Source organism: Rhinoderma darwinii, chromosome 3 (genome assembly GCF_050947455.1).
Source record: "Rhinoderma darwinii isolate aRhiDar2 chromosome 3, aRhiDar2.hap1, whole genome shotgun sequence".
NCBI classification, from domain to species: domain Eukaryota; kingdom Metazoa; phylum Chordata; class Amphibia; order Anura; family Rhinodermatidae; genus Rhinoderma; species Rhinoderma darwinii.
Genome location: NC_134689.1, coordinates 289,929,784 through 289,954,706, shown reverse-complemented (window position 1 = coordinate 289,954,706; position 24,923 = coordinate 289,929,784). Strand labels below are relative to the sequence as shown.

At 39.7% G+C, this 24,923-nt stretch overlaps 1 protein-coding gene across 3 annotated transcripts in view; it reads left to right on the top strand.

Annotated features, from left to right (window-relative positions):
• The window catches only part of ATP8B4 (ATPase phospholipid transporting 8B4 (putative)), a 257,001-nt gene that overhangs the window by 206,253 nt on the left and 25,825 nt on the right, over positions 1-24,923 (top strand). For all 3 annotated transcript variants that reach the window (XM_075858039.1, XM_075858037.1, XM_075858038.1), the window contains exons 18-20: positions 2,275-2,390; positions 11,016-11,180; positions 16,514-16,625. In XM_075858039.1, the coding sequence (XP_075714154.1) occupies positions 2,275-2,390; positions 11,016-11,180; positions 16,514-16,625 (393 nt within the window). The remainder of the gene's footprint in view (positions 1-2,274; positions 2,391-11,015; positions 11,181-16,513; positions 16,626-24,923) is intronic.

The following is a 24,923-nucleotide window of genomic DNA, read 5'->3' as shown; positions in this document are numbered from 1 at the left end:
TTGTAAAGTGCTATTGAATATATTGGCACTTTATAAATAAGGCCCTCTTCCCACAGAGTTTTTTTGCAGGCAGGAAAAATCTGCCTCAGAATTCCTTCAGGAATTTTGAGGCAGATTTTGAACTGCCTGCGCTTTTTTTCTGTGGTTTTCATATCGTTTTTTGTGCCGTTTTTCGCTTGCGGCCATTGAAGCTAATGCATGGACCGCAGGCAAAAAATGCTGTGAAAAACGCGCGGAAAGAGCGCCGTGGGTTTTTTCTGATTCCCATTGATTTCAATGGGAGGTCAGTGGCGGAAAGCACGACATGCCGCTTTTTTTCCCCCGCGAGCATCCAAAAGCTGCACGGGGAAAGAAAACGCCTCTGCCTCCCATTGAAAACAATGTGGCGATTTCAGTCCTTTTTTGGCGCTGATACTGATGTCGTTTCTGCGTCAAAATCAGCACACAAAAACTGTGTGAGCAGGGCCATATGATTATTATTGTTATTATTATTGTTATTATTATTTATATTTCATAAATACAGCGGTTGTAAAGATATCTGATAACATATGAGCGATTAGTGTATCAGCATAGAGGATATCCGGATAAATTCTTCAAGGTCTGGGGTCCCTAGTTAGGTACTCCAGAGACTTTTGATGTAGAGGAACATTAACTTCTGTGTCATGATGTATGTCCCTAACATTATTCGGTTATTGCTTTGCCTATTGCACACACTCCTCGTATATTTGTGATATTTTCACGGCATAGACAAGAGGTTTTATTGTTGTTGAAGTGTTATTATTGACAAACTATAAAAAAGTTTTTGAATGTTGCTGATTACCCCTTCCCTTTTTTTTTTCCTTTCTGTATCCCATGTGATGTAACATAATTTATTTTCTTGGTGCACTTGTTTGTGTTTGCCCTTCATCCTGTCTGCAACATTTTAAATAAAACGAATTTTAAAAAAAAAGATATCTGCAAACTTGTTTTACATGTGCAGTAGCTGTTGGCACCTCTGCTTTTCCCTACAGAAGCAGTCAACCATCAGGCAGGGAATGCTGCTCAAAGGAGGTTATTGTGTCTTCTTTGCACTGGAAATTTAGGGAACCAAGGAGGGCAGCTTTGACTGGCCAATAGTTGCCTGCTGCTGTCGTGAAAATAGGAGGGAGCAGATGTGGCATTTACAACTATGTACATTTATCTTAAAAAACAAACAGGTTTTTTTTCATGATATTAAACGGGTTTTCCAGGGATATTTTTATTTTTTCCAGGTCAAGCAGCGCACGAGCACTGAGGAGTTTTAACAATAAGAGGCAAATGGGGCGGGCATTGAAGTGTAATCAAAGAATTCAAAGGGGCGATCATTGAGGAGACTGGACCAATAGGATGCCTCAAACCCGGGTCTACGTCAGAAGTCCTGGGTTTGAGCCATCCTATTGGTACATGGCTTCCTCAATGTCTGCTCCGTTCATTCTTTGCTTGTACTTCAATAGCAGCACCATTTTATATCTAGATATAATGGGGTACATATATTTAAGGATGATGGGGATCACATTAGATATCTGAGGTGCGGTCACAGGATTCTGTGACCGCACTTCAGATAAAGCATGTGGGCGTGATAAACTAAAGGGGAAGGGGGAACTAGTGGGGAGTGCCAATAAACACAGAGGAGGGGGAATGATTAGTAAAGAACAGCCCTGTGTCGTTACATAGGTCAGTGAGGTATCGATACAGGGCTGTGTGTATTCTTACTCTTGTGAACGAGCCGGTGTCGAGAGAAAAAAAGAGACAGATGAAAATCGGAATTTCCGGCAGGGCAGTGGTAGGGAGAATAGGAAGTAATGTCTTCAGATTTAATACAGACTATATATTAGGAACTTTATTAAATAGTTACATAGAATGTTGGTTAAAAAAATGTTGTGTCCCTGGAAAACCTCTTTAAGTCATGGGCTATAAAGAATATCTCTTTGAGATGTTATCATTGAAAATCTACAGGTAGGTGAGGTGTATGAAAGTCTTTCAAAAACATTAGATGTACATTGTGACTGTGCGTAGTAAATAAAGATAATGTGGAATCCCAGGAAAATTACAAAGAACACAACATTAAGCACAGTATTTTTGCTAACTTTTTATATCCACTGTATACACATATAACAGATACACTGTAAGCATATGATTTTGCTTGTGTTTTTTTTTTTAAAATATAAAACAACTGAAATGTTATGGGAAAGTTATGCTTTTACATGTGTCACCAAGTTTTTTATAGCAGTTAACAAATGTGTTATTTCTTACCAGTGCGAAATCCAGAAGGACAAATTAAACTTTACTGCAAAGGTGCAGACACTATCCTATATGAGAGGCTTCATGTCAGTTGTGAGGAATTAATGTACAAAACTTCAGAACATCTCAATGTGAGTATGCATTCTTATACTAGCAGATGATAGTTGTTTATGTTCCCTGTATCTTATTGCTGAAACATTGATGACTGACTGATGTGATGTTCTCTTAAGCTGCATTCTTTACGTAGAGGGGTAAATACAGTTTTTAATCACTTTTAACTTTCACTACCATTAACCAACTTCTTGTTGTTTACCCACAAATCCAGAGCTTTGACTATGTATGTTATCAAGGTAAACACTGAGAAAACTAATTTTGGCGTAATCTATAGACCACCCAACATCACTAAGGGGATAGAAGGTTAGCTGTACAAACCAATGTAGTGGACTGTACAGGCTGGTACGATGGTGAAAATGGGAGATTTTAAATACCTAGATATTGATTGGGGTCATGGCGGTTCTTCAACTGCAAAGGAGAGAAAATTCCTCAACTCAATTAGTGATTTGTTTTTGAGCCCGCTTCGGTCAATAGCAACCGCGGCATCTAAGCCGTTAGAAAGAAGGGGCCCCCCTTTCATCCCATTGCCCTCCCCACAACACGATTGTAGGATGACGATAATGGTTAATGCAGTCTGGGGGCCTAATGAAGGCCGCCAGGTATTCCATCTTTGTGCTCCTATCAAGCCCAGGGCTTAAAAGGAGCAAGTAAAAATTACAATACACTGCAATACATACAGTGGATATAAAAAGTCTACACACCCCTGTTAAAATGCCAGGTTTTTATCTTGTTACGAAATCAGTCCAAGATGAACCATTTCAGAACGTTTTCCACCTTTAATGTCCCCTATAATCTGTACAATTGTATTGAAAAACAAACTCAAATCTTTTAGGGTGGAAAAATAAAAATAAAGAACAAAAATAATCTGGTTGCATAAATATGCGCACCCTTAAACTAATACTTTGTTGAATTACCCTTTGACTTTATGACAGCATTCAGTCTTTTTGGGTAGAAGTATATCAGCATGGCAGATCTTGACATTGTTTCCCACTTTTCCTTGCAAAAACGCTCCAAATCTGTCAGATTGCAAGAGCATCTCCTGTGTACGGCACTCTTCAGGTCACCCCATGGATTTTCAATGGGATTCAGATCTGGGCTCTGGCCTGGCCATTCCAAAACTTTGATCTTCTTCTGGTGAAGCCATTCTTTTGTTGATTTGGAGGTATTCTTTGGGTCATTGTCTTGCTGAAAGGTGAAATTCTTCTTCATCTTCAGCTTTTTAGCAGGTTTTGTTCCAATATTGACTGATATTTGGAACCGTTCATAATTCCCTCCACCCGGACTTAAACCTCCGTTCCAGTGCAGAAAAACAGCCCCAAAGCATAATGCTGCCTTCACCATGCTTAACTGTGGGTATGGTGTTCTTTTGGTGATGTGTAGTGTTTGCTTTGCGCAAAACATACCTTTTGGAATTATGGCAAAAAAGTTCAACCTTGGTCTCATCAGACCATAACACATTTTCCCACATGCTTTTGGCAGACTTGTTGTAGGTCTTTGCAAAACATAGCCGCGCTTGGAAGTTTTTCTTTGTTAGAAAAGGCTTTAGTCTTGCCACCCTACCCCACAGCCCACACATATGAAGAATACATGAGATTGTTGTCACATGCACTACACAACCAGTACCGGCCAGAAAGTCCTACAGCTCATTTAATATTGCTGTAGGCCTCTTGGTAGCCTCCTGGACTAATTTTCGTCTTGTCTTTTCATCTAGTTTTGAGGGACGTCCAGTTCTTGGTAATGTCACTGTTGTGCCAAATGTAATCTACTTCTTGATGACCGTCTTCACTGTGTACCATGGTATATCTAATGCCTTGGAAATTGTTTGATACCCTTCTCCTGACTGATGCCTTTCAACAATCGGATCCCTTTGATGTGTTTTAAGCTTTTAATGGACCATGGCTTTTGCAGTCACATGCAGCAAAGATGTCAGGAAATCCTAATAGAACAGCTGAACTTTATATGGGGTTACTCAGAATCACTTTAAATAATGGCAGCTGTGTACTGACTACTATATAACATGAGTTTAAATGTGATTGGCTAATTCCCCTCTAAATGATTTCAGTTAGTTTTTCAATAGAATCGTGCAGATTATGGGTCACATTAATGCAACCACATCATTATAGTTTGTTTTTTTCCCCACTCTAAATGATTTAAGTTTGCTTTTCAATGGAATCGTACAGAATATGGGTGGAAAAAAGGTGGAAAAAGTACTAAAATGATTCATCTTGTACTGATTTTTTGCCATGACAAAAACCTGGCATTTTAACAGGGGTGTGTAGACATTTTATATCCACTGTAGGTATTGCAGTGTATTTTACCAGCGATCAAACAATTGCTTGTTCGAGTCCCCTAGGGGAACTAAATAAATATGAAAAAACAGTTAAAGGTTGTTTTTTAATATACAAAAAAAATATTAAAAGTTCAAAAATACGCACTTCAAGTTCAAATTCCACTTTTCTCCAATAACAATGTAAAAAATAAACATAATTGGTACGGGCGCATCTGTACAAGTCTGAACTATTATAATATAATGTTATTTAACCTGCACAGTGAGCACTGTAAAAAACACACCTCTAGAAATGCTGTTTTTAGTCACCTTACCTTCCAAATAAATTGGAATAAAAAGTTACCAAAAAGTAGCTTGTACTCCAAAATGGTACAAATAAAAACAACAACTCTACCAACAAAAACAAGCCCTCACACAGCTTCATCATCGGAAAAATAAAAAAGTCATGGCTCTCCAATAATGGCGACACAAAAATATTTTTTTATACAATTGGTTTTTCTCTTTGTAAAAGTAGTACATCATAAAAAAAATGATATACATTTGGCATCGCTGTAATCATATTGAACCCTAGAATAAAATTAACATGTCATTTTTGCCGTAAATTGAAAAGCGTAAAACCAAAACACAAAAAACAATGTCTGAATCACATTCCCCCCACAAAGACTTTTGTTTGCAGTTTCCCAGTACATTATATGGAACATTAAATCGTGCCATTAAAAAGGAAAACTCGTCCTGCAAAAAAAAGCCCTGATACGGCTATGTAAGTGGCAGTCTATTATGAGGCTCAGTGGCTTTAGTGAAAACTGCAAGATATTAGAATTATTTAATATCGATAATGACACAGAATTTTTTTTTAAAAAGTCACCAAAAAATATTAAATATGTTTTACATAAAAACTTGATTTAAATAATATTTATTTTTCTGATGACACATTCCCTTTAAATCTACAGGGTGGGCCATTTATATGGATACACCTAAATAAAATGGGATTGGTTGGTGATATTAACTTCCTGTTTGTGGCATATTAGTATATGGGAGGGGGGAAACTTTTCAAGCTGGGTGTTGACCATGGCGGCCATTTTGAAGTCGGCCATTTTGTATCCAACTTTAGTTTTTTCAATGGGAAGACGGTCATGTGACACATCAAACTTATCGAGAATTTCACAAGAAAAACAATGATGTGCTTGGTTTTAACGTTACTTTATTCTTTCATGAGTTATTTACAAGTTTCTGACCACTTATAAAATGTGTTCAAAGTGCTGCCCATTGTGTTGGATTGTCAATGCAACCCTCTTCTCCCACTCTTCACACACTGATAGCAACACCGCAGAAGAAATGCTAGCACAGGCTTCCAGTATCCGTAGTTTCAGTTGCTCGTATCTTCACAGCATAGACAATTGCCTTCAGATGACTCCAAAGATAAAAGTCTAAGGAGGTCAGATCGGGAGACCTAGGGGGCCATTCAACTGGCCCACGACGACCAATCCACTTTCCAGGAAACTGGTCATCTAGGAATGCTCGGACCTGACACCCATAATGTGGTGGTGCACCATCTTGCTTGAAAAACTCAGGGAACGTGCCAGCTTCAGTGCATAAAGAGGGAAACACATCATCATGTAGCAATTTCAGATATCCCGTGGCCTTGAGGTTTCCATTGATGAAGAATGGCCCCACTATCTTTGTACCCCATATACCACACCATACCATCAATTTTTGTGTTCCAACAGTCTTGGAGGGATCTATCCAATGTGGGTTAGTGCGGTGGTTTTGTTTGTTAACTTCACCATTCACATAAAAGTTTGCCTCATCACTGAACAAAATGTTCTGTGTAAACTGATGGTCCTGTTCCAATTTTTGTTTTGCCCATTCTGCAAATTCAGTGCGCCGATCTGGGTCATCCTCGTTGAGATGCTGCAGCAGCTGGAGTTTGTAAGGGTGCCATTTGTGAGTAGCTATTATCCGCCGAAGGGATGTTCGACTGATGCCACTCTCCAGTGACATGCGGCGAGTGCTACGCTGTGGGTTCTTGCTGAATGAAGCTAGGACAGCCACTGATGTTTCTTCATTAGTGACAGTTTTCATGCGTCCACATTTGGGCAAATCCAACACTGAACCAGTTTCACGAAACTTGGCAAGCAGTTTGCAAACTGTAGAATGGGAGATGAGTGGTCTCGTAGGGTGTCTTGCATTGAAATCTGCTGCAATGACCCAGGTATTGCGTTCACCAGACATCAACACAATTTCTATCCGCGCCTCACGTGTTAACCTCTGCGACATGTCAATGGCTGTAAACAAAGAGAAGCTTGTAAATAACTCATGAAAGAATAAAGTAACGTTAAAACCAAGCACACCATTGTTTTTCTTGTGAAATTCTCAATAAGTTTGATGTGTCACATGACCGTCTTCCCATTGAAAAAACTAAAGTTGGATACAAAATGGCCGACTTCAAAATGGCCACCATGGTCAACACCCAGCTTGAAAAGTTTCCCCCCTACCATATACTAATGTGCCACGAACAGGAAGTTAATATCACCAACCATTCCCATTTTATTTAGGTGTATCCATATAAATTGCCCACCCTGTACTTTGGGTAATTATACTGCAATATTTATTCTTACAGGTAATACATATAAACGGCTAACATTAAAACCCACATAGCTTACATCTTATGTTAAAAAGATAATAAATGACAACATATACAAAGGGCATTTATAAGATACAAATTTGAGGGCTCAGCATTAGCCTTTTGAAATTACTGAAAGCTTACTCAAATCTCTAAAAATGCGATAAAGCTGCCTGAAATACAAAATGAAAGGCAGGTTGCCAAAGAAAGCAAAGTATATCCCAAACAATTCTTTAAGTATATAAATGCAAAAAAACAAGGTCAGCGCATGAAGGACAACTAATGGTAATGACGAGTAGGTCACTGCAGATCAAGAGAAGGCGCCCTCTAGGGGTTCTTTAGCTCTATACATACAAAAGAAGAAAGAGTATAAGTATAGGCAGTGAAGGGAAGTGGTGATTGAATACAATCAGGAAGTACTTTCCATTGTGGATGTTGCAGTTGGATTAGTTGTAGTTGTGTCTATTTCAGCAGTGCTTGCTCTTCTGCTTGTACTTTCTGTTTTAGTTGTGGTTGAAATACTTGTCCTTGTAGTAGTCCGAGTAGTTTTTGATATCATTGTAGGTAATGACGTGGAGCTGAACTTAATGCTCGTAATTAGAGTAAAGGTTATATATGTTGTAGTAGTCATTTCAGTCGTACTTATGGTTGGAATGTACTTGTAGTAGTCTCGGTGGTTTTGGTTTCATAAATGTAGGCTGTGACGTGGAGCTAAATTTTTTTGAGCTAGCTGGAGTGAAGGTTGTATATAAACTGGTTGTACTTTTCATTGTGGCTATTGTAGTTGGAATAGTTGTGGCAGTGTCAGTAGTGCTTGCTTTTCTGATTGTACTTTTTTACTTAGTGGTTGTTGGAATACTTGTCTTTATAGTAGTGTGAGTAGTTCTTGATGTTGTTGGAGGCAACAATGTAGATCTGTACTTAGTTGTGCTTATTGTAGTTGAAATGGCGGTTGTATATGTTCTAGTAGTAATTTTCATCTTAGATGTGGTTGGAGTTATTGTACTTATAGTCGTCTCAGTGGTTTTTGGTTGTCGTGCGTGTAGGCTGTGATGTCAAGCTAAATTCGGTTGTACTAGTTTGAGTGGTGGTGGCTGTACATAAACTGGTGGTACTTTCCATTGTGGATGTTGTAGTTGGATTATTTCTTAGTTGTGGCTGACTCAGTAGTTAGTGTTTATCTGCTTTTACTTTCCATCTTAGTTATGGTTGCAATACTTGTGCTTGTAGTAGTTTTTGTTGATGATATTGTAGGCAACGATGTGGAACTGTAATTAGATGTGCTTCTTATAGTTGGTATCGTGGTTGTATACGTCGTAGTTGTGATTGGAACTATTGTACTTGTAGTAGTCTCAGAGGTTTTAGTTGTCCTTATTGTAGGCTGTGATGTGGAGCTGAATTCTGTTGTGCTATATGGAGTGGTGGTTGTATATGAACTGGTGGTACTTTCCATTATGGATGTTGTTGGAAAAGTAGAAGTTGTGGCGGTCTTAGTAGTGCTTGTTCTTCCTCTTGTACAAGCATTAATTAGTATACTTTATTGGCTGAATGAAGATCCGGTCCTAGCAAAGTTAAAGTAAATGTGAACAGATAATTCTCTGGGACCAAATGAGTTCCACCCAAGAGTTCTTAAAGAACTCAACTCAGTTATTTCTGTAACTACGTCAAGAATATTTTCAGATTCTCTAATGAATGAGATACTGCCAATGGACTGTCTGAAAGCAAATGTGTCGCCTATTTTTAAAAACGAGCTTTAGGTCTCCCCCGGGTAATTCTAGACCAGAAAGTTAAACATCCATGTTGGAAAAATATTTGCGGGACCGGTAAGGGACTATATACAGGAGTATATGACAGAAAATAATAATATATGTAATAACTAGCATGGTTTTACGAAGGACAGAAGTTGTTAAACTAACCTAATTGTTTTTTTTATAAGGAGGTAAGTAAAAGACTGAACTGGGGGCAGCTGTAGATTTAGTGTTTTTGGACTTTTCAAAATCGTTTGACGTTGTCCCTTATAGACGCCTAATAGGTAAAATAGGGTCTATGGATTTAGAAAGTATAGTTTGTAATTGGATTGGAAACTGTCTCAAGGACCGTATCCAGAGAGTTGTGGTCAATGAGTCCTACTCTGAATGGTCACTGGTTATAAGTGGTTCAGTGACACCGCTGTTATTTAACTTGTTTATCAGTTATATAGTTAATGGAATTAATAGTATGGTTTCTATTTTTGCAGATGAGTCCAAGCTATGTGGTATTGTTCAGTCTATGGAAGATGTTCATAAATTACTAGTTGACTTGGACGCACTGAGTGTCTGGGCATCCACTTGGAAAATTATATTCATTGTGGATAAATGTAATGTTACGCACTTGGCACTAATCTTCATTCATCATATGTCCTAGAAGGAGTAATACTGGAAGAGTCCCTTATAGAGAAGGATCTGGGTGTACTTGTAGATCATAGACTAAATAACAGCATGCAATGTCAGCTGCATCTAAAGCCAGCAGGATAGTGTTGTGTATAAAAGTTGGCATGGACTCGCGGGACAGGGATACAGTTCAGCTTGGGTAACAGGTTTATAGAAAGGATGCCCTGAAGTTGGAAAAGGTGCAAAAAAGAGCCACAAAACCGATAAGGTGCATGGATAATCTTAGGTAATAGAATACAATTTATTTAGTCTTGAGAAGAGATGGCATAATACATTTATATAAGTATTGTAAAAGCTATTCCATGTAAAATTCCCTTCAAGACAACAGGGCACTTACTCAATCTAGAGAAAAAAAGGTTTACTCCCAAAAGGCGACAAGCATTCTTTACTGTAAGAGCTGTAAATCTTTGGAATTGTCTATTTCAGCAACTGGTTTTAGTAAAAAGAGTAGATGGCTTCACAAAAGGCTTAGATAATTTCTTAGAACAAAATAGCATCAAGGCTTATGTAAAAGTATAGAATTCTTGTTTAAATGTTGATCCAGTCTGAGCGCCACATTGAATAAAAAAGGAAATGTTTCCCTTTTAGGGCAGATTGTCTCATGCCTTAAGGGTTTATTTTTGCCTTCCTCTGGATAAATATGTGGAAAATATCTCCATGTTAAACTTGATGGATATGTGTCTTTTTTTTTAACCTATGTAACCATGTAAGGTCCAATAACATTTCTGCAAGGTTTTTCTCTATGAGTTAGTCGCTAACAATGGCCAGCGACTTCAGGTCAAATAATTAGTGGGTGACAATATTAAAGGCATTCTCCTCTTTTATGGATTTTGTAGTCATATTCTACTTTATATGCAGACTTCCTACTTGCTAAGTTGACTAACCAGACTTAAACTATTAACAAATGTAAAGAAGACTGTGGGAATTATGTATTTAGGCATCCAGGGTAGTTGTTCACCTAGGCCCTTGGTATTGGCCAATGCAGCTAATAATCTATGGCTGGAGCTTCATGGATTATTAGTTTTTAGTGAAGGGGAGCTGAAATGAAAATGAGCATAAACTACACAGCGTAGTAGAATTGACACATTTTTTAATACAAGTATGCAAACTGTGTAAGAGTCCTCAATGTTTTGTGTACTGTATATGATGTGTTTCTTGTGTTAGTAGCATACTATGTACAGAACAGTGAAATAAACCACTAATCTTCATTTTCATCGTTACTGCTCCAAGTTGTTTTATATGGATTGTATCTATATTGTTTTGTATATTTAGATGTATAAAAAAAAAGTCCCCGTTCTTACAGGAGTTTGCAGGTGTGGGCCTACGGACATTAGCCCTGGCATACAAAGATCTCAGTGAAGATTACTTAAGGTGGTGGTTAAAGATCCATCACGAGGCCGGCACTGCTCTGGACAACAGAGAGGAGCGCTTAGCAGCTGCATATGAACAAATAGAAAGTGATATGATGGTATGTTCTTAATTCACTACTCTGATTGTTTATGCAGGTTAATGTAAATGACCATGAATAGTTTACATACTAGATTGATTTAGTTAATGAAAAAATACACATATTCTGAAAAACAAGAACCGTAATATAAGCACAGAGGAGTAGGAGGCAATGAGTCACTATGTTAATGCAGTGTGTTCAGGGGGGTAGGCAAAATAACTGAGATACCTAGTAATGCAATAACTAGTTAGTGCAGGGGTCAGCAACCGTCAGCACTCCAGCTGTTGTAAAACTACAACTCCCAGCATGCACTGACAGCCAAAGGCTTTATTATTCCACCCAAAGGCTGTCAGGGCATGCTGGGAAGTGTAGTTTCACAGCATCTGGAGTCCCGAAGGTTGCTGACACCTGAGTTAGGGAGTAAATGTAGGGCACAGATTTAAAGTTGCTGCATTCCCTATTTACAGATACACAGCTCTCATTTAAGGAGCTTTATCAAAACTAATGCAATGAAAAAGAGTAGTTGCTCTTAGAAACTTAGCTGGTTTAACCCTTTCTCTGCCGGTAACATTTTTGCACTTTTGACATACACAAAGAATACCTGAATAATAAAGTTTAAAAACTCATATTATAACCCATATATTTTCTGAAGGTAGACACCTGGCTCATTGTGAAAATGCCTACAAGTACTTTACCCCAATGGGCACCTTCAAACAGTTTTGCATCAAAGAATACTGTTTTGTAAAAAAAAAAAATATATATATATATATATATATATATATATATATATATGTGTATAAAAAATTATATTTGTGGCTAAAAGTCTGACTGAAGCAGAGACTGAGACACACAACCACTCCTAACAATAAAAGTTTGAGATCTGCAGAGCACATACATGCCACTTATGTCTATGTATATCTTCACTTATGTCTATATGAATATCTATTTAGCTCTCCAGAACTATGGAGAGCTAAAATTCTCTGTGATCCAGATACCGGTAAACACAGACTGGACACATTTTCTGATTAGATGCAACTGCTCATCTTGTCACTTTTTTAGTTGCAAAAAAACAGCCCCTCCTACCCTAAATCAACAATCAGAAAACACATATCCTCCCTGATTGGTATGGAAGGTGTTAATAACATGAACCATGCCCCTGGGGTCACTGGAAGACTGTACGGAGGGATAGATGACAGTAAGGCCCCCTACAGACGTAGCAGAATTTCCGTCCAGATTTCGGTGGGAAAATCCGCTGGGGAAGACAATTGCAGGTAAGTGGATGAGATTTTAAAAATCTCATCCACATTCTGCTGAATATTTTTCTAGATGTTCACTGTGGATTCCACCCTTTTTAATGCAGAAGGGGTGAAATCTGCAGAATATTCCACACGTAAAAAGTGCAGATGTTGTTGAAGAAAATTTGTGGAAATGCTGTGGATACGCCGCAGAAAATCTGCAACAAATCCGCTTCGTATGTGGGTAACCTATTAGACTGTGACCTTTTTTACTGCTGTCACTTACAGCTCCCTACCCCCATTATACCTCTACACACACAGGACCAGGAAGTTCAACTTTGAATCCTGCTCCTCAACTTTAAATGACTGCTGTGTCCCTAAAGGGGTTGTCCGATTTCAGAAAATTAATGTTATTTTTATATATTTAAAACTAATAACAATTTCCAATATACTTTCTGTGTTAATTCCTCACGCTTGTTATTTAGTAGTAACATTTATCATTTACTTCCAGTGGATAAAAAAATGTCCATGAACATGTGACACTGGTGCACGGCTCGTTACAGTATGTGTATCAGAGCTGTGTCTTCTAACACCCCCTCCACACGACCAAGTTCGTGCCGTGAAAAATGTTCAATGTACTTACTAACTCTCCTACACACGAAGACGGGCATTCGCTTGGCCTGATCTTCTTCCGGCTCTGCTCAGTTTCTGACTTTATTAACTCTCCTCTCCCGCTTTCTGACCACAATCTTCTCTCCTTTACTATCAAATATTCTCTGCCACCTCAGGTCATCCCTACGTATCAGACATACAGAAATCTACATGCCATTAACATTGTGAAACTCATAGACAGTCTACAGTCCTCATTGTCCCCTATCTCTTCCCTCTCCTGACCCAATCTGGCTGCCAAACTTTACAATAACACTCTCAAAAATGCATTGGATGAAGCAGCCCCCCCCCCTACACTCCGAACCACCCGACAAAGACGAAGACAACCCTGTCAGACGCCTCAATCCCGCTTTCTTCAGCGGTGCTTGAGATGTGCCGAACGACTGTGGAGAAAATCGCATTTGGATGCAGATTTCCTCCATTACAAATTTATGCTCAAAACTTACAACTCTGCCCTTCACCGAGCCAAACAAGTCTATTTCACTTCTCTCATCTCCACACTATCTAATAATCCAAAACGCCTCTTTGATACTTTTCACTCCCTCCTTAGTCCTAAAGTGCAGACGCCAATCACAAATCTCAGTGCTGAAGACCTGGCCACTTATTTTAAAGTTAAAATTGACAACATCCGGCATGATATTATCTCCCAGTCCCCTAGTAACATCGATCCCCTTCCCTCCCGCACTCCCTCTTCTTCACTCTCAGCATTTGACCCAATAACTGAAGAAGAAGTCTCGAGGCTCCTCTCTCCTTCTCGTCCTACTACCTGCCCTAGTGATCCTGTCCCCTCACACCTCCTCCAGTCCCTCTCCCCAGCTGTCACTAGTCACCTGACTAAAATATTTAACCTCTCTCTTTCCTCTGGTATCTTTCCCACTGCTTTTAAACATGCCATTATAAACCCATTACTGAAAAAACCAACTCTTGACCCATCCAGCACTGCCAACTACCGACCAGTGTCTAATCTGCCCTTCATCTCCAAACTCCTGGAACGCTTGGTCTACTCTCGCCTTATCCGCTATCTCTCTGCTAACTCCATTCTTGACCCCTTACAATCTGGTTTCCGCACTCTACACTCCACAGAAACTGCCCTTACTAAAGTCTCAAATGATCTCTTGGCGGCTAAATCGGACGGTAAATCCTCTCTCCTGATTCTTTTGGATCTCTCTGCAGACTTTGACACTGTAGACCACAAACTCCTACTTAACATGCTCCACTCTATTGGCCTCAAGGACGCGGCTCTCTCTTGGTTTTCCTCCTATCTCTCTGACCGCTCATTCAGTGTGTCATTTGCTGGTTCCACTTCTTCTCCTCTTCCCCTTGCTATCGGGGTTCCTCAGGGATCAGTCCTAGGTCCGCTGCTCTTTTCTCTCTACACAGCTCCTATTGGACAAACCATCAGCAGATTTGGCTTCCAGTACCATCTCTACGCTGATGACACCCAATTATATACCTCTTCCCGTGACATCACCCCTGCTCTAATACGGAACACCAGTGATTGTCCGCTGTCTCTAACATCATGTCCTCTCTCTATCTGAAACTGAATCTTTCTAAAACTGAGCTCCTTGTGTTCCCACCATCTACTAACCTCCTTAAACCTGATGTCTCCATCTCTGTGTGTGGCACTACCATCACTCCTAAGCAGCACGCCCGCTGTCTCGGGGTTATTTTTGACTCAGATCTTTCCTTTACTCCTCACATACAATCACTTTCACGCTCCTGTCATTTGCACCTCAAAAACATCTCTAGAATCCGCTCTTTTCTTACAGAGGAAACCGCCCAAACTCTCGTTGCTCTGATTCACTCTCGTCTTGACTACTGTAACTCATTACTAGTCGGTCTTCCCCTCACTAAACTCTCCCCTCTCCAATCTATCCTCAATGCAGCAGCCAGGCTCATCTTTATGACCAACCGCTACACCAACGCCTCTAATCTGTGCCAGTCACTGCACTGGTTGCCCATCCCCTTCCGAATAAAATTCAAACTTATTACTCTCACCCACAAAGCTCTCCACAGTGCTGCACCTCCTTACATCTCCTCCCTCATCTCTGTCTACCACCCTACTCGGACTCTACGTTCTGCCAATGACCTTAGATTAAAATCCTCCATAATCCGAACCTCCCACTACCGTCTCCAGGATTTCTCTCGTGCTGCACCAGTCCTCTGGAATGTACTACCCCAGACAATCCGATTAATTCCCAATATCCACAGTTTTAAACGTGCCCTGAAAACACATCTATTTAGAAAGGCCTATAACATTCCCTAATCTGACTCCTTTCCATGGCCCTCCTTTTAGATTAGTCATCAGAATAAGATTCCCTCACACTCCTTCTCTTCATGTCCGTCATACACGGATACTGGCTGGTGACCGGCTCATGCAGCTTTATGTTACCACCGCATGTGTATAAAAATGGCCGGACCATTGTACAGAACAAACACTGTTACACTTTGTGTCTCCCTTATTTCCTCATAGATTGTAAACTCTTGCGAGCAGGGTCCTCACTTCCCAGGTTTGAATTGTAAATGAACTTTGTCACTATGTAATGTCTGATATTGTTTGTTTCATGTCCCCTCTAAATTGTAAAGGGCTGCGTAATATGTTGGCGCTATATAAATAAAGATTATTATTATTATTATTATTATTATTAATGTGTCGGCTGGATTTCCCGGCTCGACCACGGTACAGGTGAAGGGGACTCCTGGCCTCATATACATTTTATGATGCTAGGCTTCCCTCAGAACTGCTGTTCCGTATTGTATCATTTTTTCAGGACGAAACAGCAGTTCCGTGAGGAGGCAGGGACTCCTAGCATCCTAAAATGTCTATGACGCGAGGAGTCCCTTTCACCTGTACTGTGGTCGTGCCGGGAAATCCAGCCGACACATGGAACATTTTTCACGGCCCGAAACTCAGTTCGTGTGCAAGGGGTGTAAGAATCCCAGCGCCTGTGTCTCCATCACGTGATCATGGACAGAATTGTATCCACTGGAAGTAATGATGAATGTTACTTCTGAATCACAACAAGCAGAGATCTTGAAAACCGTGAGGAATTACTGTAATACAGAAAGTATATTGGAAATTTTTTTAACTTTTGATTATACAAAATTAACATTAATTAAACCGGACAACCCTTTTCATATTACAGCTGCAGCTATGATCCTGGTATAATTAGCTAAGATTCTGGACTTTAATACGATACCAAGATCTAAGCTCTAACCCTCATATCCGAGTCATTGCCTTTTTCTTTGTGAGGTTTGTGTTAGCTTGTCTACCCCTAACTAAAACACAAATTTAAATTGGACACCGTTTGAATACTGTAATGATTTAGATGGTTTTAGTGTGAAATGCTATTTGCATGTTAAATAGAGTGATTGCATGTTCCATTGCTTATACTCAGCTCATTGAATGCTCTTTTAAAAACATGGCTGCTATCATGTGATCTGCTTTAGCTACTAGGTGCTACTGCAATAGAGGACAAGCTACAAGAAGGAGTGACTGATACCATCGCTAGTCTCCTACTGGCAAACATTAAGTTGTGGATTCTAACCGGAGATAAGCAGGGTAATTCTGAAAATTGTATGTCTTTACTGCATCATTGCTTCCAGCATGCTAAAACTAAATAAGGGTTCTCAGCTTCTGACTAGGCTTCAACTATGTTCTGTTAGTATTCTGAATTAGAAAATAATTTAGATTCTATGAAAATACCAGGTTTATGTGAATGGTAAATCTTAATATTTGTCAGGAACTTAGTCAGATCAGCATTTGCTACTTTACTTTACATACTTAATGACCATGATCTCATTGTCATTTTTATAATGAAAGAACATAAATGTATTTGCAAACATGCCAAGGTGGCAATATACGTTTTGGGTCCTATCCTATTAGAAGTATGTAACATATTTAAAAAAAAAAACTTGGGTGTGGAGTCAATGGGGCTGATTTATCAATGTTTCATTCGTGAAACTGAAAACTATTATACCATGTTTCTCCTTGATACTTTGTCATACAACAGTCATATCAAAATCTCATGAAAGCTACATGTTTTTCTTTGTACTGCAGCTTTCCATATTGGCATGTAGAATCAGCTTAAAGTGAATGACAAACACATAGCTTTAAAATAGAACATTCAGACTGCCTGCAGCCACTACTAAAGGGAGCTTAGTAGCTTACTGCATAATGTTATAAAGTGAACGCAATAATAAAACAGTATGCAGTAAGTTCCTAAGATCCCTCTAGCAGTGACTACAGGCAGCCAGAATGGTATTTTTCAAATCTATGTCTTTGCTCTTGCAACATGTTTATCAACTGGCACGACGCCATCCTGTCTTCCTCCATATAGCTCACCTTCACTATCGAGGTGTCGTCACCCCATATCATCCTTTTCCCCTCTCTTTCCCAAGTAGTGTAGAGCATTTTTGATATGGCAAAATATTGTCTGTTTTTACGGCAGGCGGATATGCCCTCTAAAAGTTTCTCATTGTTAAGTAGATGTTTAATAAAAACTTATTTAATCATAAATGTATGTTTATGCAGGGAATTTGGAGCTCTGCATAAGAAAAATAATCAGTACAGAGTTCTGGACCTAAAGATGACATGATGATAGAAGGCAGAAATTCTAATTTTATTTGTAGATGTGTCAGTCACTTTTGAATTCTGGCTTTAAAAATTAGCATTGTGATGGGCTTAGCCTGGCTGGCAATGTGATTGGACGCAAGTTGTAGAAGCTCCTGCCTGTTCTATTTTTTTTTGTCCTGGAATACAATTTGAGCCTTACTCATCACCTCCAATCTACTTTTCATGGCTGCCGCTGCACTGAACGGGGGGCTTTGAAGTTGCCATGCCATGACACTCGGCAATGAAGACGAGCACAAAGCTGGAGACTGGGACATCCAAGATGGTGCCGGTGCACCGAGGACATTGGCCCGCCATGCAAAGGCACAATAGCACCAAAAGTTGGCCACTGCTAAATGGAAAACCTTTGCATTTACGCTGTCGGTAGTCGAGTCGGCGGATGAAGAGACTGTAAGAATTCTGCGTTTTTATTTCTTAATATACTTTTACAGCGGTTGGTGCTCCATTTTTTGATACAGAGCTCCAAATCTTCTGCAAAGACACATATTTAAAAGATAACATGCTGGCTACCTGCAGCAACTACTAGACAAGTTTAGGAGCCTACTGCATACTGTTATTCATTGAGCTCTTTTAAATGTGTGTCTGTACTATAAACATATACAGTGCTCTGAAAAAGTATTTCTTCTATTTTTGCATATTTGTCATACTTGAATGTTTCAGTTCATCAGACTACTTTTAATAGTAGACAAAGATAACCCAAGTAAACACAGAATGTTGTTTTAAAGTAATGATTTTATTTTTTAAAGGAGAATGTTTAGTCCTACCTGGCCCTATGTGAAAAAGTAATTGCCCCCTTATCTACTAAATCAATTTAGTAGTTACCCAAATGCAATTGACAATTGGGTTCAATTTCACTATCAACTCCCAGCCGTGATTACTGCCATACCGGTTGAATGTAAACATCATGTGAAACACGCTAGAAGGTTTCAAAAAGTAGCACATGATGTCACATTCTAAAGAGATTCAAATAAAAATGCCAAACAACGCTGGGACTCCAGCGATGCACAGTGACAGTGATTATCCACAAATGAAGAAAACTTGAAACAATGGTGAACCTTCCCAGGAGCCTACCAAAATGTAACCAAGAGGGCATTTACTACTCATCCAGGAGGTCACAAAAGAACGTAGACAAACCTCTAAAAAACGGCAGGCCTCACTTGCCTCAGGTCACACAATTCCACAATAAGAAAGACATTGGGCAAATTGGCATCCATGGGAGAGTTGTAAAGCGCAAACCACTACTGACCACAAAGAACACCAAGGCTTGTCTCTCATTTGCTAAAAGAAATCTAGATGACCCCCAAGACGTTTGGGATTATATTTTTTGTAAAACGTGTTCTCGATACATCTGGCATAAAGCTAATGTCGTATTCCACCATAAAAACATCATACAAGCAGTCAAAAGTGGTGGTAGTATGATGGTCTGGGACTGCTTTGCTTTTGCAGGACCTGGATGACTTGTCATAATTTATGGAACCGCCTGTCAGTCCGTGACCTAAAGCTCAAGCAGAGTGGGTTATGTTACAAGAGAATGATACAAAGCACACAAGCAAGTCCACCTCTGAATGGCTAAAACAAAAAGAGAATAAAAGTTTTCGCCGAGTCAAAATCCAGACTTAAATCCCATCGAGATGCTGTGGCAAGTCCTTAAATGGGCAGTTCATACTCGAAAACCCTCCAATGTATTTTTTAGCAGTTTTCCCATCTGCAGGCTCTATCTCTAATTCTCTGTTTTCTAGTGGGTGGAATCTAACTGGTATTATGTCTCCAATCTACTGCACACAGAGAATTATTCTGCTCTCTTTCTATCTATCTATCTATATATATATATATATATATATATATATATATATATATATATATATATATCTATATATATATCTATATATATATATATATATTGAAGTAAATCCCACAGCACCCCGTGTTAGTGAAAAAAAATGGTGGTTTATTAAGCCAGCACAAGCTGCAACATTTCCGTCCTGCTACAAGTCCTTTATCAAGCATTTTTTTCACTAACGCGGAGTGCTGTGGGATTTTCTTCAATATTGATCTATATCCCCTGGATCTGGATTACCTGCTTGCACCTGAGACCCTCTTGGAATTGCATTTTGAGTGCTGCTGCTTTTCCATTGTGTATATATATATGTATATATATATATATAGATAGATATATAATATATATAAAAGCTACAGCAGCATGGAGGAAATTATACAGCAATAATGAGCAGTGTAGCCAAGAATCCAGGATTCAGGGGAGATGTAACACTTACCAGCAGCCTGTGTCTCCTCTCTGCTCCTGCTCCCATCTCTATAGACTTCTATGGGCATCGTGTCTGTGTCTCCCTCCCTGCTCCCTCCTCTTTGCCTCTCCATAGACTTGTATGGGCAGCGTGACTGTCTTTCTCTCCCTGCTCTCTCCTCCTGCACCCATCCTCCCCTCTTCATAGACTTCTATGGGCAGGCTGTGAAGAGACACACCCCACTTCCGTCTCTGCAGTCTGTTTTTTCTACACTGTAACAAGAGACAGATTTTTCTTGACAACAGGGAGTTCACAACTGATTACAGGAAGAAAAACACCAAGTTGCAGTAACGTCACAGAATTTGCATGGCATTTAACAACTATATTTTAACACTAAGTAAATTGCAAAGTTGATATATATATATATATATCAGCTATACTATTAGATTAGCTTAGGCTATTTGAAAAGTTAGTTCCCATTTAAATGTGACAAATTAGCAAAAATAGAAGAAATCAATTGAGGGGCAAATCCTTTTTATAGCATTGTATTAGGAAAATAATAACCACAGACTTTTGGACCCAAAATCCTTATGATTATAAAAGGTGGGGATTCACATGAATGATGTTTTTAAGGGCAGGGAGGACATTACTTGTCTCAGATATGACATACAAATCATTTTCGGCCACACGGCAGCTTTGGAGTGGAGAAATAATTTGGAAAACCAATATGTTACCGATGCAAAAAGACGTTTACACAAATCGTCAGTCTTGGCCAAAACGAAAAATTTGGAGAATAGATCACACAGTAATAATGTGCGCATAGTTATTCTACTTAGAAATATAGAATCCATTTGATTAAAACGTAGCTACTGAACGCCTTTGGCAAAGAGGCCTTTATCCCTCTTTTTGCAGTTGAGTGGGCTCACCAAGTGCCGATACAACCTCTTCCACCTGGCGTTACACCACAGTCAATTCTGGTCAAACTTCTCCATCATAAAAATACAGTTATTATTCTTCGTGTGTCCGAGGACTTCAAAGTAGCTTTCCCTGACGACTCAGTGGCGGTTCAAAGAAGGTGAGCGTAATTTCAAGATATCCTGGGATGAATTAGAAGTCTTGACATTCCCTATGTATCAAGCGTAGCTGAGAGTTTCAGCCCTGGGAGAGAACCTTTTTATTTTTAATCCCCTAAGGACGCTGGCATAGAGGAGCCCACTGAATAGTATGGTACATATTTGGCACCTGTAGCACCCAAATGAATGGCACTTTTCTTGCTACTCTAGAGCTCAATACTCCCCATTAAGAATTGATTTTTCTGTAGTCCAAATATAGTTCTTCACCATTGATACTCCAGATTTCTGTACCATGTATGGGTGTGACTGGGCATAATCTCTAGATGCTACACCAATTCTGGTTTACACTGATGGATATTACATAGTACATAGTTACATAGTTAGTACGGCTGAAAAAAGACACATGTCCATCAAGTTCAACCAAGGGAAGGGAAAAGGGAAGGAAAAATTTCTACACATAGGAGCTAATATTTTTTTGTTCTAGGAAATTATCTAACCCTTTTTTAAAGCCATCTACTGTCCCTGCTGTGACCAGCTCCTGCGGTAGACTATTCCATAGATTCACCGTTCTTACTGTAAAGAAGCCTTGTCGCCTCTGCAGCTTGAACCTTTTTTTCTCCAGACGGAGGGAGTGCCCCCTTGTTTTTTGAGCGGGTTTTACAAGGAACAGGATATCACCATATTTTTTGTATGTGCCATTAATATATTTATATAAGTTAATCATGTCCCCCCTTAGTCGTCTTTTTTCAAGGCTAAATAGGTTTAATTCTTTCAATCTTTCCTCATAACTTAAATTCTCCATGCCCCTTATTAGCTTCGTTGCTCTTCTTTGTATTTTTTCCAACTCCAGGGCATCCTTTCTATGAACTGGAGCCCAGAACTGAACTGCATATTCTAGATGAGGCCTCACTAATGCTTTGTAAAGTGGCATTATTACATCCCTGTCCCGCGAGTCCATGCCTCTTTTAATACACGACAATATCCTGCTGGCCTTTGAAGCAGCTGATTGACACTGCATGCTGTTATTGAGTTTATGATTTACAAGTACACCCAGATCCTTCTCAACAAGTGAATCCGCCAGTGTAGCGCCCCCTAGGACATATGATGCATGCAGGTTGTTGGTACCCAGATGCATAACTTTACATTTATCTACATTAAACTTCATTTGCCAAGTGGACGCCCAAACACTTAGTTTGTTTAAATCTGCCTGTAATTCATGAACATCTTCCATAGTCTGAACTATATTACATAGCTTGGTGTCATCTGCAAAAATAGAAATAGTGCTATTAATCCCATCCTCTATATCATTAATAAATAAGTTGAATAATAGTGGTCCCAGCACTGAACCCTGGGGTACACCACTTATAACCGGGGACCATTCAGAGTAGGAGTCATTGACCACAACTCTCTGGATACGGTCCTTGAGCCAATTCTCAATCCAATTACAAACTATATTTTCTAAACCTATAGTCCTTAATTTACCCATTAGGCGTCTATGGGGGACAGTGTCAAATGCCTTTGCAAAGTCCAAAAACACTAAATCCACAGCGGCCCCTCTGTCTAGACTTCTGCTCACCTCTTCATAAAAACAGATTAGGTTAGTTTGACAACTTCTGTCCTTAGTAAAACCGTGCTGGCTGTCACTTATAATGCTATTTATTGTCACATAATCCTGTATATAGTCCCTCAATAGCCCCTCAAACATTTTCCCCACGATGGATGTTAAGCTTACTGGTCTATAATTACCCGGGGAAGACCTAGAGCCCTTTTTGAAAATAGGCACCACATTTGCCCTGCGCCAGTCCCTTGGCACTATGCCAGTCACTAGAGATTCTCTGAATATTATGAAAAGGGGGACAGAAATAACTGAACTAAGCTCTTTAAGAATTCTAGGGTGTAACCCATCTGGTCCCGGGGCAGAAGGTCATGGGCAGAAGGTCGTGGATTTTTTTTTATTTTAACTCCGGAACTGTTGATCTTGGTATGGTATGGATTGCCATGAAGGCTTTTCTCAGGGGAGGTGTTGATCCAAACATTAGTTGTATGAAATTGCCTACCAAGAAACGTGGGCAGCTACAGCAATTTTGAGGGCTAGACACTGAACGGGAATTTATGGAGGAGTGCACACAGACAGCAAGGAGTAATTGGCACGTGGCCCAGTTTACCTTAAATGACCATCTGCTAGAGATATCTACTAACAAGGGTCTATTTACCAATTATTCTTGTATGAGGTAGTGGCCCAGAGCAGATACCACTACCCTCCACCTCAGAGTCCTGCTCTGATTTAGCCGGCGAAGGACCTGGCAGCAGCGGCCCGGGAGGGAGACTCATCGCCACTATCAGGACTCTGGAATCCCCCGTGCGGCTCAAGGCTTTCTCCTTTGGAGCCGATCTGCCGAGGAAGGGACAAGACAGAGAAGAGAGAATAACAAAGTGCCTGACGAAGGTCTTTTTGGACCGAAACGTTGCACGCACTCCGCCCATGGCATTTGAATACAATATAAATAAAAATAAAGAATTTTTAAATCACAATTGTCTGTGTGCCGAATACTTCTCTACACAGCTATTAATATTAGACAATTTTACATGAATCTTCAGATACCTAAGGACAATTGTGGAGCATGCATTGTGTTTTCACTGGACACTGACAAAATGGGATAGAACTATTTGTGGGCAGTGCTGTCCTGGGTGAGATTCGGACTGGCCTTAATTTCATGGGTGCACTCAGGGAACCATAAAAGTAAATAGGTCAATGACTGGATCCTTTGAGTTCCAAAAGGGGAATGAGGAAGAGTTGTCCTTTTTTCCTCTGCTTTTCCCCTTGGTGATAGAGCCAGTGGCGTGGAATTTAATCATCCACAGATGTGGTAGGGTTTTGACAGAAGATTGCGCTATACAGATGTAGCATACTTTAAATTTACATTTAACACATCTTATGCCATTGAAATTAATGGTATGTAATGTGTTAAATATCAATTTAAAGTTTTCTTCACTTGTATGCTGACAACGTGCTTCTACTCCTAGACATGGCTCAGGCATCTCTAATAGCAGGTATTTTAGTTAGGCTGCACTGTATATCACAACAAGTACAGAGGTCGGAGCTAAAGACGTTTACCCAGATTAATTTGAATATGCATGACCCACACACAGTTCTAGAAATATTTGCAGTTGCAACATTCGTTCTTGGCAGTAACCATGGCTATTTGATTCATGAACTACAGCCGATGAGAACTACCACCATAGTTTTGATTAGTAACAACGGCTCTTCATCAGGGATGATCTCTTCATTGTTCCCGGTATATTTTATCTAATTATTTAGAGAAGTTCTCTTTGGCACTGAGGTAGAAGTGGGATGGCGATCTGGTTACAGTTTAAGAGGAACAATGGGATGTGTTGCAAGCGCCTCTCAAGAGGTTCCTTAGTGAAACCATTGACTCTCAAACTTATATCTTTTACATGGGGAGTATAGAACCCTGTTATTTCTATGCAAGATTGGGCTGAGCGATAGCCCCCTGTGTCATAGGTGTAAGGTTGGCCACTCAGGCTAGGTTTATGTGATGTGGAGGTGTCTCAAGCTAACCCGGTATTGGGAGGAAGGCATTAGTCGTAATAATATGGTGTAACAAGCTATTTGCCTCCCAACCGCTTTTTATGTATCTTCGGATATTTGAAGGAAATCTGTGTTATAGCATATCAAATTGGCTCAGACATGTATGGTATTTATGTCTCGTAAACCTATGGCTCAGCATTGGCTGGATTAGTTATCGCCCACTATAAATGTATCAGTAAGATTAATTTACTGGTTGTGTTTAGTGGGGTTCTGAGGGTAACCATGTCTAAATGATGTATAGACTAAAAAAATATATCTAAAGAGACCCCAAAAGTAATGTAGGTAAAAATTCTACACGGTG